Source organism: Carcharhinus amblyrhynchos, chromosome 11 (genome assembly GCF_965287045.1).
Source record: "Carcharhinus amblyrhynchos chromosome 11, sCarAmb.v2.hapA, whole genome shotgun sequence".
In the NCBI taxonomy this organism is placed as follows: domain Eukaryota; kingdom Metazoa; phylum Chordata; class Chondrichthyes; order Carcharhiniformes; family Carcharhinidae; genus Carcharhinus; species Carcharhinus amblyrhynchos.
The window spans coordinates 22,632,231-22,645,343 of NC_137334.1; the positions used below are offsets into that span (position 1 = coordinate 22,632,231).

Here is a 13,113-nt window from a genome sequence, read left to right on the forward strand (position 1 = left end):
TTGGTTGGAGAATTGAAACCCTAATTTTTAGCCTTTCAGGTGTCCAGGTTAGATGAATTAGCCATGGTAAATTGCCCCCTAATGTGCAAAGATCTGTAAGTTAGGTGCGTTAGCCAGGGTAAATTGCCCCTTAGTGTCCCAAGATGTGTGGACTCGGGAGATTGACCATGCTAAATTGCCCTTTATTGTTCAAAGATGTGTAAGTCAGGTAGATTGGCCATGCAAAATTGCCCCTTAGTGTCCAAAGACATGCACATTAGGTGGGTTAGCAGTGGTAAATTGCTCCTTAATGTACCAAGATGTGCAGGTTAGGGGGACTGGCCATGCTAAATTGCCCCTTAGTGTCCAAAGATATGTGTGTTAGGTGGATTGGTCATGCTAAATTGCCCCTGAGTGTCCAAAGATGTGTGTGTTAGGTGGATTGGTCATGCTAAATGGCCCCTTAGTGTCCAAAGATGTGTACATTAGGTGGGCTGCCATGGTAAATTGCCTCTTGGTGTCCAAAGATATGTAGGTTAGGTGGGTTAGCCATGGAAAATTGCCCCTTGGTGTCCAAAGATCTGTAGGTTAGGTAGAATGCGTGGGGTTACAGAGATAGGGTAGGGGCGTGGTGTGGTCCTCAGTCAGAAGCTCTTTCGGAGAGTCAGTGCATTCTTGATGGGCAGAATGACCTCCTTCTCTATGGTAAGGATCCTGCGGATCACAGTTACAGGAACATAGTGTAATGTATTTAATCATTGTAAAAACTCATCATTTTCAATTGAGCTGATTGAGACAGAGTTGAGGATGGAGTATGGGGACAAAAATTCCTGCATCATCTTCTGTTGTTGCATTGGATTCCTACATGTGACTCCAGAGCCACAGCAATGTGACTGACACTGAACTGCCCTCGGGCAACTAGGGATGGACAATAGATGTGGCCAACCAGCATTGCTCATATCCAATGAATGAATTGGAAGGGAAACATTTGGTTTGATGTACTGTGTGGCATTGGGTTGGAGCTAGAATCCTACTGGAGGTTTGTGAAGACTATCAATGAGAGGAAGAGAACATGGGTTCTGATTGGCTGACCGATGGACACCAGCTTAGGTCAGTGATTGGCTCTTGCTCTGAGACCCAGTCCCATGTTGATGGTCATTGGAGGACGGTTGTGTAGAAAATGCATTTCACTGAAACCAATCCGAGTTCCCAACTACGACGTATTGAAGTAATGGGGGTTTGGTTCTGATCAAGACCCTAACTTCTTTCCTCACAACATAATAACCACCCCTTAAATTCTCTTCCTCAATGTCCGTTTATATCTGCTGAAGGAGAAAAATGAACTAGTTTTGGTTCAGTTTGTCAATGAAACTTTATCCAACTATCATAGATCAATATTCCTCGGTTTAGGACTCTTGACAGTGCAGACTTTTGGGGCTCACTCAACAGTACTTTGTCCAAGGCCATTTCCTAGTTTTATTGAGGTCAGGAAATTGCCCCGATGATTTGGTCATAGAGTCACAGAGATGTACAGCACAGAACCAGGCCCTTCGGCCCAACTTGTCCATGCCAACCAGGTTTCCTAACCTGAACTAGTCCCATTTGCCTGCGTTTGGCCCATATTCCCTTTAAACCGTTCCCATCCATGTACCTGTCCAAATGTCTCTTAAATGTTATAATTGTACCCACGTCTACCACCTCCTCAGGCCGTTCATTCCATATACACACCACCCTCTGTGTGAAAAAGTTGTCCCTCAGGTCCCTTTTAAATCTTTCTCCTCTCACCTTAAACCTACACCCTCTAGTTTTGGACTCCCCCTACCCTGAGGGAAAAGTCCTTGGCTATTCATCTTATATAGGCCCCTCGCGATTTTATAAACCTCATCTGGGGTTTCTCAAGATGTGACTGCTGAGAAATGGATTAGAAGGGCAACTAGCAAAATGGTCCACACCCATGAGTTTGCATCTGTTTAAATTTAGTGGATGAAATATTGCCACAAGTACAAAACTGTGTAATTCAGTGATTGACGCATGCAAGCAGTGGGACATTGGAATTTTTATCCCGTTATTTATTGGAAAACTCTGCCTTATGATTTTCTTTCTCAGACTAATTTAGCTGTTCCTGACCATTAATTGTTTCCCAGAAAGCCAACTCCGAGAAACTGAGGACTAAGGTGCATGAAAATATTTCAGCACCTCCTACTTGGGCACTTTCTGGATCTTCACCTTCTGCTGACCTCGACTGAGCCAAGTTTATGTTGTTTAATAAGCACAAAATCTACCTGTGATCACAAAATCCGAATGCTTGCTACCTCTCAACTTGAGCAAGTTTCCAGTTGCAAATAACTGGGAATCTGGCTGGGCAATGTTTTGATTTTTAATTCCCACATTGATATTTTACAAGCTAAGGTTAAGTCTAGACTTGGTTTTCTGTGTTGGAACAAGTTCTGTTCCACTCATTCCCCCAATAAACCCTTGTTGAGATATCTATTCTGCCTGGGTTTAATTAGGGCAGCATCGTTGATAAAATATTCTTTTAAACCTCTCTTGGTGAGTTAGCCACCCTCTTCCACTTTGCGACTAGATTTGTAACTGGTTCCCCTTCACTGCAACCTCTGCTCTTTGATTAACTGCCTCCCCCCCACTCCATCGTACACAAAACACCAACTCGATTGACTTCTTGGTATTTATCCAAACTTGCTCTTGGAAAACATCCTTTTTACATTTTACTGTTACTGTCACAGGGGCATAAATCAGCTAAATAGTCAATTTCCTGTCCCAAAGGTAGGGGGAGTCTAAAACTGGAGGGCAAATGCTGCCAGACCTGCTGGGATTTTCCTGCATTTTCTGTTTACGATCCAGATTGTAGTGTTACAGTCACAGCTGGGGTGTAGAGAAAAATGAACTTAATACGAGGTAGATCCATTCAAAGGTCTGATGGCAGCAGGGAAGAAGCTGTTCTTGAGTCGGCTGGTACATGTCCTCAGACTTTTGTATCTTTCTCCTGAGGGAAGAAGGTGGAAAAGGGAATGTTCAGAGTGCCTGGGGTCCTTGATTATGTTGGCTGCTTTTCTGGGGCAGTGGGAGTCAATGGATGGGAGGCTGGTTTGCGTGATGGACTGGGCTTCATTCATGACCCTTTGTAGATAGAGCAGGAGTCACTCCAAGAGTCATTACCCTCTTTGATTGTTAATTCAATGCAGTTTGTGACTGCCAGTGGCTGGAACCTGGTACATCTAAAGCTGAAGCCATTAGACTTATTATTATGGATGCCTTTTGCTGAAGGGTTAAGACTCTGTTGGTGGATACCTGTAATTCCTAACCTGTCAATTCTCTTTCACCACTGATTTATATTTTACTTTTCTAATGTTTAACTTAATTAAATTGTTGTGTAGTTTCTGTTGCTGCCCCTTGACCAGGTTGTTGTTGTAAATAAGAATTGGTTCTCAATTGGCTTGACTTAAGATGTTCAATAAATTAACCACAGAATCCCTGCAGTGCAGAAGGAGGACATTTGGCCCATCAAGTCTGGACCGACTCTCCGACAGAGCATCACGTGAAGAAGATTCTTCTCATCTCCCCGCGTTGCTTATTTTGCTTAAATTCGTGCTCACTCGCTCTGTCATAATTTTGAATGCTTAGGAGTCTCACAATATCAGGTTAAAGCTCAACATGTTTATTTGGGATCATGAGCTTCTGGAGCTCTGCTCCTTCACCAGGTGAGTGGAGAGGTAGTTTCTCAAACACAGCTTATGTGTGAACCCACCTCTCCACTCACCGGCTGAAGGAGCAGTACTCTGAAAGCTCGTGATTCCAAATAAACCTGCTGACTTTAACCTGGCGTTGTGAGACTTCTTCCTCCGTCCACTCCAGTCCAATGCCGGCATTGCCACGTCATAATTTTGAGTAACTCCGATTAAATCTCCCCTTGCCCTTCCTTGGACAATTAGGAGAAGAATTTTAGCATCTCAGACTCTCTGCATTAACTGAAGTCCACGGGTCCTGGATCCCACTCCAGCAAAGTTCCTCCTCTGCACCCTGCCAGTGAGAGGCTGTTTGGGCATCACGTCAGCGCTCACACTGACTTTCGTTTGTGTCTTAGTGATTAAAACTGGAGAGAGCGGCCTGACTGTCTTCCGATTGCTCACCAAAGACAACCGCTGGGCCTGGGTTCAGGCAAACGCAAGGCTGGTATACAAAAACGGAAAACCGGATTACATCATCGCAACACAGAGACCTCTGGTGTGAGTTACTGGACCATAAAGTGGTTTAATCTTTTCCTGCCATCAAACCCCTTTCTGATTTCCGTTTCCCTTTCTGCTGTGTATTCTCATTCCTTAGTTCTGGAAGGGCAGACTGTTAGTTAACAGACAGAAAGCGGAGAGAAAATGGGTATAAAAAGGGCTTTTTGAACCTGGCAGGTAGTGAACAGTGAAGGGTCAGAGTTCGAGTCTCAGCTATTTACCATCCGTATCAAAGACTCAGCTGAAGAGACAGAGTAACGTATCTACATTTGCTGATGATACCAAACTAGGTAGAAGGTAAGCTGTGGGGAGGATACAGAGGCTGCAAAGAGATCAGGTAAGTCAGTAGCTAGATGGCAGATGGAGTATAATATGGAGAAGTGTGCAGTTATTCACCTTGACCATTAGGTTAGAAAGCCAGAATGTATTTTTATTAAGTGTGGAACATATAAGTGTTGAGGTCTATAGAGATTTTGGTGAGCTTGTACTGGGGATTAAGAAAGTTAACATGCAGATAGAGCAAGCAATTCGGAAGGTTTGCATGTTGGCCTTTATTGCAAGAGGATTGGAGTCCAGGGATAAAGAAACCCTGCTGGAATTGTACAGGGTTTTGGCGAGACCACAACTGGAAGATCATGTGTCATTTTGATCTCTGCACTTACATTGGAGGCGACACAGTGAAGGCTCACTGCATGATGAGGGGGTTAGTCTATGATGAGAGGCTGAGTAAATTGGGGTATATTCTGTATAGTTTAGGAGAATGAAAGCTGATTTAATTGAATGCTACAATATTCCAAAGAGGCTGGATAGAGTGGACACTGAGAGATTGTTTCCTCTGACTGGGGAATCTCAGGCACAGTCTGGTTGATTTTTGATCTCTTGGGGAATTAAGGGATGTGAGAAGTGGGCGGGAAAATGGAGTTCCAACCCCAGATCAGCCATGGGAGTATTGAATGGTGGAACAGGATCGATGGGCTAAATGGTCTACTCCTATTTTTACTTTTTTCCATTCATTACTGGTGGAGGCAGATTCACACAGAAAGTGGTTAGGATCTGGAATGTACTGTCTGAGAGTGTGATGGAGACAGATTCACACAGCGCGTGGTTAGGATCTGGAATGTACTGTCTGAGAGTGTGATGGAGACAGATTCACACAGCGAGTGGTTAGGATCTGGAATGTACTGTCTGAGAGTGTGGTGGAGACAGATTCACACAGCGCGTGGTTAGGATCTGGAATGTACTGTCTGAGAGTGTGATGGAGACAGATTCACACAGCGAGTGGTTAGGATCTGGAATGTACTGTCTGAGAGTGTGGTGGAGACAGATTCACACAGTGAGTGGTTAGGATCTGGAATGTACTGTCTGAGAGTGTGGTGGAGACAGATTCACACAGCGAGTGGTTAGGATCTGGAATGTACTGTTTGAGAGTGTGGTGGAGACAGATTCACACAGTGAGTGGTTAGGATCTGGAATGTACTGTCTGAGAGTGTGGTGAAGACAGATTCACACAGTGAGTGGTTAGGATCTGGAATGTACTGTCTGAGAGTGTGGTGGAGACAGATTCACACAGCGAGTGGTTAGGATCTGGAATGTACTGTCTGAGAGTGTGGTGGAGACAGATTCAGACAGTGAGTGGTTAGGATCTGGAATGTACTGTCTGAGAGTGTGGTGGAGACAGATTCACACAGCGAGTGGTTAGGATCTGGAATGTACTGTCTGAGAGTGTGGTGGAGACAGATTCAGACAGTGAGTGGTTAGGATCTGGAATGTACAGTCTAAGAGTGTAGTGGAGATAGATTCACATGGTGAGTGGTTAGGATCTGGAATGTACTGTCTGAGAGTGTGGGGGAGATAGATTCACACAGTGATTTGTCAAGGGCAGGTCGTGCCTTACGAGCCTAGTTGAGTTCTTTGATAATGTGACTGAACACATTGACGAAGGAAGTGCCGTGGACGTGGTGTACATGGACTTCAGCAAGGCGTTTGATAAGGTCCCCCATGCAAGACTTCTTGAGAAGGTGAGAGGGCATGGGATCCGAGGGCCTTTGGCCTTGTGGATCAAGAACTGGCTTGCCTGCAGAAGGCAGAGAGTGGTTGTGGATGGGTCTTTTTCTGAATGGAGGTCAGTCACCAGTGGAGTGCCCCAGGGATCTGTTCTAGGACCCTTGCTGTTTGTCATTTTCATAAATGACCTGGATGAGGAGGTGGAAGGATGGGTAAGTAAGTTCGCTGATGACACGAAGGTCGGTGGTGTTGTGGATGGTCTGGAAGGATGGCAAAAGTTGCAGCAGGACATAAATAGGATGCAGGACTGGGCGGAGAAGTGGCAGATGGACTTCAACGCGGATAAATGCGTAGTCGTCCATTTTGGCAGAACCAACGGGATGAATGAGTACACTATCAAGGGCAGAAGTCTTAGTAGTGTTGAGGAGCAGAAGGATCTTGGGGTCCGGGTCCACAGGACTCTTAAATCGGCCTCGCAGGTGGAGGAGGTGGTCAAGAAGGCGTATGGTGTACTGGCCTTCATAAATCGAGGGATTGAGTTTAGGAGTCGGGAGGTAATGCTGCAACTTTATAAGACCCTTGTCAGGCCTCATTTGGAGTACTGTGCGCAGTTCTGGTCGCCTCACTATAGGAAAGACATAGAAGCTATTGAAAGGGTACAGAGGAGATTTACAAGGATGTTGCCTGGACTGGGAGGCATGCCTTATGAAGTTAGGTTGAGGGAACTGGGTCTCTTTTCCCTGGAGAGACGTAGGTTGAGAGGCGACCTGATAGAGGTTTATAAGATGCTGAGAGGAATAGATAGGGTGGATTCTCAGAGGCTATTTCCCCGGGTTGAAATGGTCGCTACGAGAGGACACAGGTTTAAGGTGCGGGGAAGAAAGTACAGAAGTGATGTTAGGGGTAAGTTTTTCACTCAGAGGGTGGTGAGTGAATGGAATCGGCTGCCGTCAGTGGTGGTGGAGGCGAACTCGCTGGGGTCTTTTAAAAGACTTCTGGATGAGTATATGGGGTTTTATGGGATTGGGGGTTATAGATAGGTGTTGATGTGATCGGCGCAACTCGTGGGCCGAAGGGCCTGTTTGTGCTGTAGTGTTCTATGTTCTATGTTCTATTCACACAGCGAGTGGTTAGGATCTGGAATGTACTGTCTGAGAGTGTGGTGGAGACAGATTCACACAGTGAGTGGTTAGGATCGGGAATGTACTGTCTGAGAGTGTGGTGGAGACAGATTCACACAGCGGGTGGTTAGGATCTGGAATGTACTGTCTGAGAGTGTGGTGGAGACAGATTCAGACAGTGAGTGGTTAGGATCTGGAATGTACAGTCTAAGAGTGTAGTGGAGATAGATTCACATGGTGAGTGGTTAGGATCTGGAATGTACTGTCTGAGAGTGTGGTGGAGACAGATTCACACAGCGAGTGGTTAGGATCTGGAATGTACTGTCTGAGAGTGTAGTGGAGATAGATTCACACAGTGAGTGGTTAGGATCTGGAATGTACTGTCTGAGAGTGTGGGGGAGACAGAAGGGAATTGGATAGATAACCAAAGCGATGGAATTTGTCAGGTTACGATGAGAAAACATTGTAATGGGACTACTTGAATTGGTTTTGCAGGGAGCTGACAATGGGCCGATTGGCCTCCTGTATCATAAACATTCTACAATTTAAACAGAAGTGGAAGAAATGTTTGATGTTCTCGGAGGGGTTTCTTGCTCAGTGCCGTGGGGATTGTTTACCTTTCCGATGCGTTGTGAACACTCTGCAGCCTGGGTGATGGATGAACTGGGAGTGTTCAGTGTCGTTCATTGCTTTATTTCCAACAGCGTCAATCAGATTAACCTCAGCCCTGACCCTTTGACCATTAAAACAGCCCAAAGTCCGGGTGAGATTAATCTGGCGGCTTCACTCTCCATCTTCGCTCGTCTGCATCCCTGCTGGAAGGCATCGCTTCTTGCTTGGATATTGGTTCCCAGAGATGGAGTGTGTTGATCAGGAGACCAGAGTATCGGGAGACCACCCAGGCATCAGAGCCCACCCTGACACATTCCCCATGCCACACCTGTACATGTCTCGCTTCAGTGACCCTGTCTCCGAGCCTTGTCAGCTAACTCCAGATTGATTCTGGATGTATTATGGGAATGTACATGGTCACACGCCACACATTGGTACAATGAGACATAGGGAGGGAGGGTTTGGGAGGTTGGGCGCTGGGGGGGTCTCAGTGAAATGTTTGGCTTTGCAATTTACAGGTACTGAGTGGATCTCGCCGCCTGAAGTCCACACAATGGATCCACAATGATATTTTGCGCCAACATTGAGATAACTCACTCTCTCCTTGTTGTTGTCCTCCACTTACTCAGAGATGAAGAAGGAGGGGAGGAGCTCCGCAAACGCTCTCTACACCTGCCCTTCACCTTTGCCACAGGAGAGGCCTTGCTCTACCAGGCAGCGTGCTCCAACCCAGGGCTGCCTGACCCCTGCCAGCCCAAAGGCCGAAGGAGAAAGAACGTCACCAGCAAAGCCGAGAAGGAGCAGCGCAGCGTGGATCCCAGTTCCCTGCTGGGCGCCATGATGCGCCAGGACGAGTCGGTGTACATCTGCCACCCTGCCTCGGAGCCCAAGTACTCCCTGGGCAGCAGTTTCTTCAGCGAGGCCGGGGGCTCTGGGGGCACAGCGGGGGGCAGCTGGCAGAGTGATAGCAGTGGGCTGGGCCAGCCGGGGGCTAACGCTGGGCAGCTCGACCCGCTGCTCTCCACGCTGGACTCCCTCAACCTGGCTGCTGAAGAGAATTGTTTAAATAGCGACTTGTTCAGCGCCCTGGAAAACCTGGGACTGGGCGCCGACGACTTGGAGCTGCTCTTGTTTGACGAGAGGATGGTGAGATTGGACACAAACCCGGAGTACATTCCATCCTTAAATGACATTTTGACAAACGGGGAAATTTTATCCTATGTCCATGACTCAATTGTGACTAGAAATGACCTGGAACTCCCTGGAACCCAGCATCCCTACCCAACAGCCGATTTTCCCCAAACTCTGACCACCAACCCCTTTGCCTATTCACCCAAACCCCCAGATAAAGAAGCTCAGGATTCATCCCAACATTTTCCGAATCAACAGCAGGCATTCCATTCAGCCCATCTGGGACTGCCGCAGCAAGGCCTCCTGCTGCCCGCCCAGCCGCTTGACCAAGCCTGGGGTCAACCCTCGGCAGCCAGTAGGGGGCATCAGCCCGAGGTGGGCCATCACCAACAGCTCCAAGTGTGCCTGCACACCCACTGCCAGTTCAAACCCAAAGCCCCCCACCAACAGATTCCGGTTAACGGGATGCACCCCCACTGCCCGGCCAACTCCCCGCTGAGAGGTCACCAGCGGTGGCCCAGTTACAACGGCCAGTCGGCAGTCGACCACGTCCTATCTCACAAACTGGATTACCTCACCGGCTACGGCGCTGCTCAGAACCCGGACTCCTACCAGCCGGAGCCTCGACCCGGGTGTCCGCCTCCCAGTGCCGGTGGGATCATTGCGAGGGCGGATTCTCACGCCGGCAGGGCACCTTGCATGGAGCTCATAATGAACGGGGGGCCCAGCGACGAGGGCCAGTATCAGGGCTTCCTTGCCACGTCGTCCACCTACCAGACCTTCCCACAGAAGCAGCAGATTCAGGGAACGCCGCGCTGCCAGTATCAGCCCGCCAATCCTCCCTTTGTGGACCTATCTACAGAACAGCTGCAGGACCCTTTTGGATTCTTAGCAGCGCCGGTGTCTCAGGACAGCACACACAAGGTAAGCAGACTCATGCTGCCTCATAGCTGGCAACCTCATTGATTCATATCCGTTTGAGAAGGTGACCGATGGTTCGAGGGGCGTAGGTATGGGGTGGGGTCGGTTCCTGCACTGGTGGGGCAGTGCAGGATTGCGGGTTAGCAGTTAAGTGAGGGGAGCCGGGAATATACTTAACACTTGGCAGCATTCCTGCAAAAGACTTTGGCAGCAGATTAAGGAAATTGGAGAGAGTTCGTGAAATAATAGTAGAAAATGTTGGATAAACTCAGCAGGTCTCTCAATGGTTAGCGCTGCTGCCTCACAACGCCAGGGACCTGCGTTCGATTCCCAGCTTGGCTCACTGTCTGTGTGGAGTTCGCACATTCTCCCCATGTCTGCGTGGGTTTCCTCCTCCAGTTTCCTCCCACAGTCTGAAAGACATACAGGTTAGGTGCATTGGCCGTGCTAAATTGCCCCTCAGTGTACCCGGACAGGTGCCAGAGTGTGGCGACTCGGAGATTTTCACAGTAACTTCATTGCAGTGTTAATGTAAGCCTACTCGTGACACTAATAAATAAACTAAAAATATATACAGTTCTGGCAGCATCCACGGAGAGAGAAACGGAATTAACGGAGCAGGATTTTACAGGAGACTCCTCTGTGTGTTTTGTGACGGAGGAGGTGCCCCACTATTGACTGGCGGGATTCCTGATGGAATGCACCCCCTGCATCTGGGATAGTGGGGATGTGCCGTCAGCGGGACCAGAACATCCTGCGGCGTGAACAACCGGAATGTTCTGGCCCGTGTTTCTGTAGGAGAGTCACTATACACTGAAGCGTTAACTCCATTTTTCCCTCTCCACAGATGCTGCCTGACCTGCTGAGCATTTCCAGCATCTTCTGCTTTTATTTCCGATCCGGGCGGCCCAGTGGCACAGCGCTGCTGCCTCCCAGCTCCAGGGACCCGGGTTCAATTCCCGGCTCGGGTCACCGTCTGTGTGGAGTTTGCACATTCTCCCCGTGTCTGCGTGGGTTTCCTCCGGGTGCTCCAGTTTCCTCCCGCAGTCCGAAAGATGTGTGGTTAGGTGGATTGGCCGTGCTCAATTGCCCCTTAGTGTCGGGGGATTAACTGACTAAATATGCGTAAATAGCAGGGTAAATATATGTGATTATGGAAATAGGGCCTGCCTGGGATTGTGGTTAGTACCTGCTCGAAGGGCCTCTTCTGCACTTCCAGCATCCTCAGTATTTTACTTTTATTCAGCAGGAATATTGCCTTTCCGTATTCCTAATTATCTTCTGTACTGAATTGAGCGTTGCTGGCAGAGTGTGGACATCTTTCTGTGGCAGACTGACAGGGAACACTGTGTGGCAAACCCCTACTCATCCAGTTCAGCAGAAGGAGGTCTCTCCTTGAATAACCTCCTGAGCTGACTGAACCAGACTAGCTAGGATAGCACTAGGCTTCTCTGGAAAGGTTCATTCGCTGACTGCCTCTGGGTTAATGGGAGGGATGGGAAGTTAGTAAGAGCCGTCATTTCCAGACTGTACCTGCACAACAGCAGCCTGGAATCCCCACAGTGCAGAAGGAGGCCATTCGGCCCATTGAGCCTGCACCCACCACAATCCCGCACTAGCCCTATTCCTGTAACCCCTCATTCTTACCCTGCTAATGCCCCCGACACTAAGGGGCAATTTAGCACGGCCAATCCACCTAACCTGCTTTGGACACTAAGGGACAATTTAGCATGGCGGATCCAACTAACCCGCACATCTTTGGAGTGTGGGAGGAAACCGGAGCACCCGGAGGAAACCCATGACGACTCCGCACAGACAGCGACCCGAGCCGGGAATCGAACCCGGGTCCCTGGCGCAGTGAGGCAGCAGTGCTAACCACTGCGCCACCATGCTGCCCAGATCAGGGGTTCCATTCTAATGGTGCTCATCATTGACTAGGCTCCTTATCCAATCCCACGCACGTAGAATGGTAACTAAGGTGACAGCAGGATGCTGCCAGCCTTTTGGTTAAAGGACACAACATTCCTGGAGATGGCCACTGTAATCAGAAGTTGCAAAACCCTGAGAGGAGGGTAATCCCAATTCAGGCTCAGGGAACCGAGTTTCCGTGGGTTCAAGGCCAGCCCGAGTGTAAAGCCCACCAGTGTAGACTCATCAATAGCGGCAAATCTAACCATTACCCTCCTGTGCCTGTGTTCCTAGGTGGGGAGCGGCTGCGATTTGAGCAGCGAAGGAGACATGGTATTCCCTGGAGTACATCCCGGTGGGAACACATTGCCCCCGGACAGACTACCTCCCGGAGCGGGAATCCACCCTGACCCCCCAGCAACTGGCTACTACCTTTAGCGAAACCCAGCCACCAGGTCAGCTCAGGATTGGCTCCAGGACTCTGGGTGAAGGTGCGAGGTTTGGCTGGTGATAAAAGGTGTGAAAAAGATTGATCTCAGGTAATATCACGGGTCGGATGGGGCGGGGGTGAAGGGCGTGGGTAATTCTTTTCGTTAAAAATTTGTGGACAACAAAAATGGACTCCGGTTGGTGATTATGAAGGAAAATGGTCTGAGGGAGTCTGGCGCAAAGAAAGATGAAGGATGCAAAACCAACAACTTCTCATTCCCACTGTCTAACCTCCTCTCTTGCCGCTGACATTCAGACGGGGAACTTTTGAAGATTGAAGTTGGCTTTGGCAGGATTGGCAGATCTCCGTTGGCCAGGATTCCACCATGTTCTTCACCGCCAACCAACCGGAATCTGGGTGCTATCTGTTTCGGTGCTTCCCCCAACATCCCCGAGGACACTAATGACCCCACTCACTTCACTGAGGTACAGAAGGGCCTGGGTCAGGTGCCTCAGTCAACAGCGCGGGACGCCACCAAGACGTCTGCTCTGATACCTCAGAGGAACCCGAAGTATGAAAGCCTATTTCACATTTGGTGGCGGGAAGGTTACAGAATGGTCACGCAGGCGCGCGCGGCAGTCTTTAAACCCGAGTGAATGGGTGATTCCTGTCGCATTGTTTTGTGTAGAATGGGTAAGAAATGCTCTGCTCTGTCACCACAATGGGCGAGGCCATCACAGGATTCCAGAGCGAAAACGCTCGG

At 48.9% G+C, this 13,113-nt stretch overlaps 1 protein-coding gene across 1 annotated transcript in view; it reads left to right on the plus strand.

The window, feature by feature from the left end:
* ahr1b (aryl hydrocarbon receptor 1b) overlaps nucleotides 1-12,659 on the plus strand; it is a 133,521-nt gene extending 120,862 nt beyond the window's left edge. The window contains exons 9-11 of the mRNA XM_080198758.1: nucleotides 4,082-4,223; nucleotides 8,590-10,015; nucleotides 12,215-12,659. Of these exons, the coding sequence (XP_080054884.1) occupies nucleotides 4,082-4,223; nucleotides 8,590-10,015; nucleotides 12,215-12,358 (1,712 nt within the window). The 3' untranslated portion in view covers nucleotides 12,359-12,659. The remainder of the gene's footprint in view (nucleotides 1-4,081; nucleotides 4,224-8,589; nucleotides 10,016-12,214) is intronic.
* The last annotated feature ends 454 nt before the right edge of the window (nucleotides 12,660-13,113 follow it).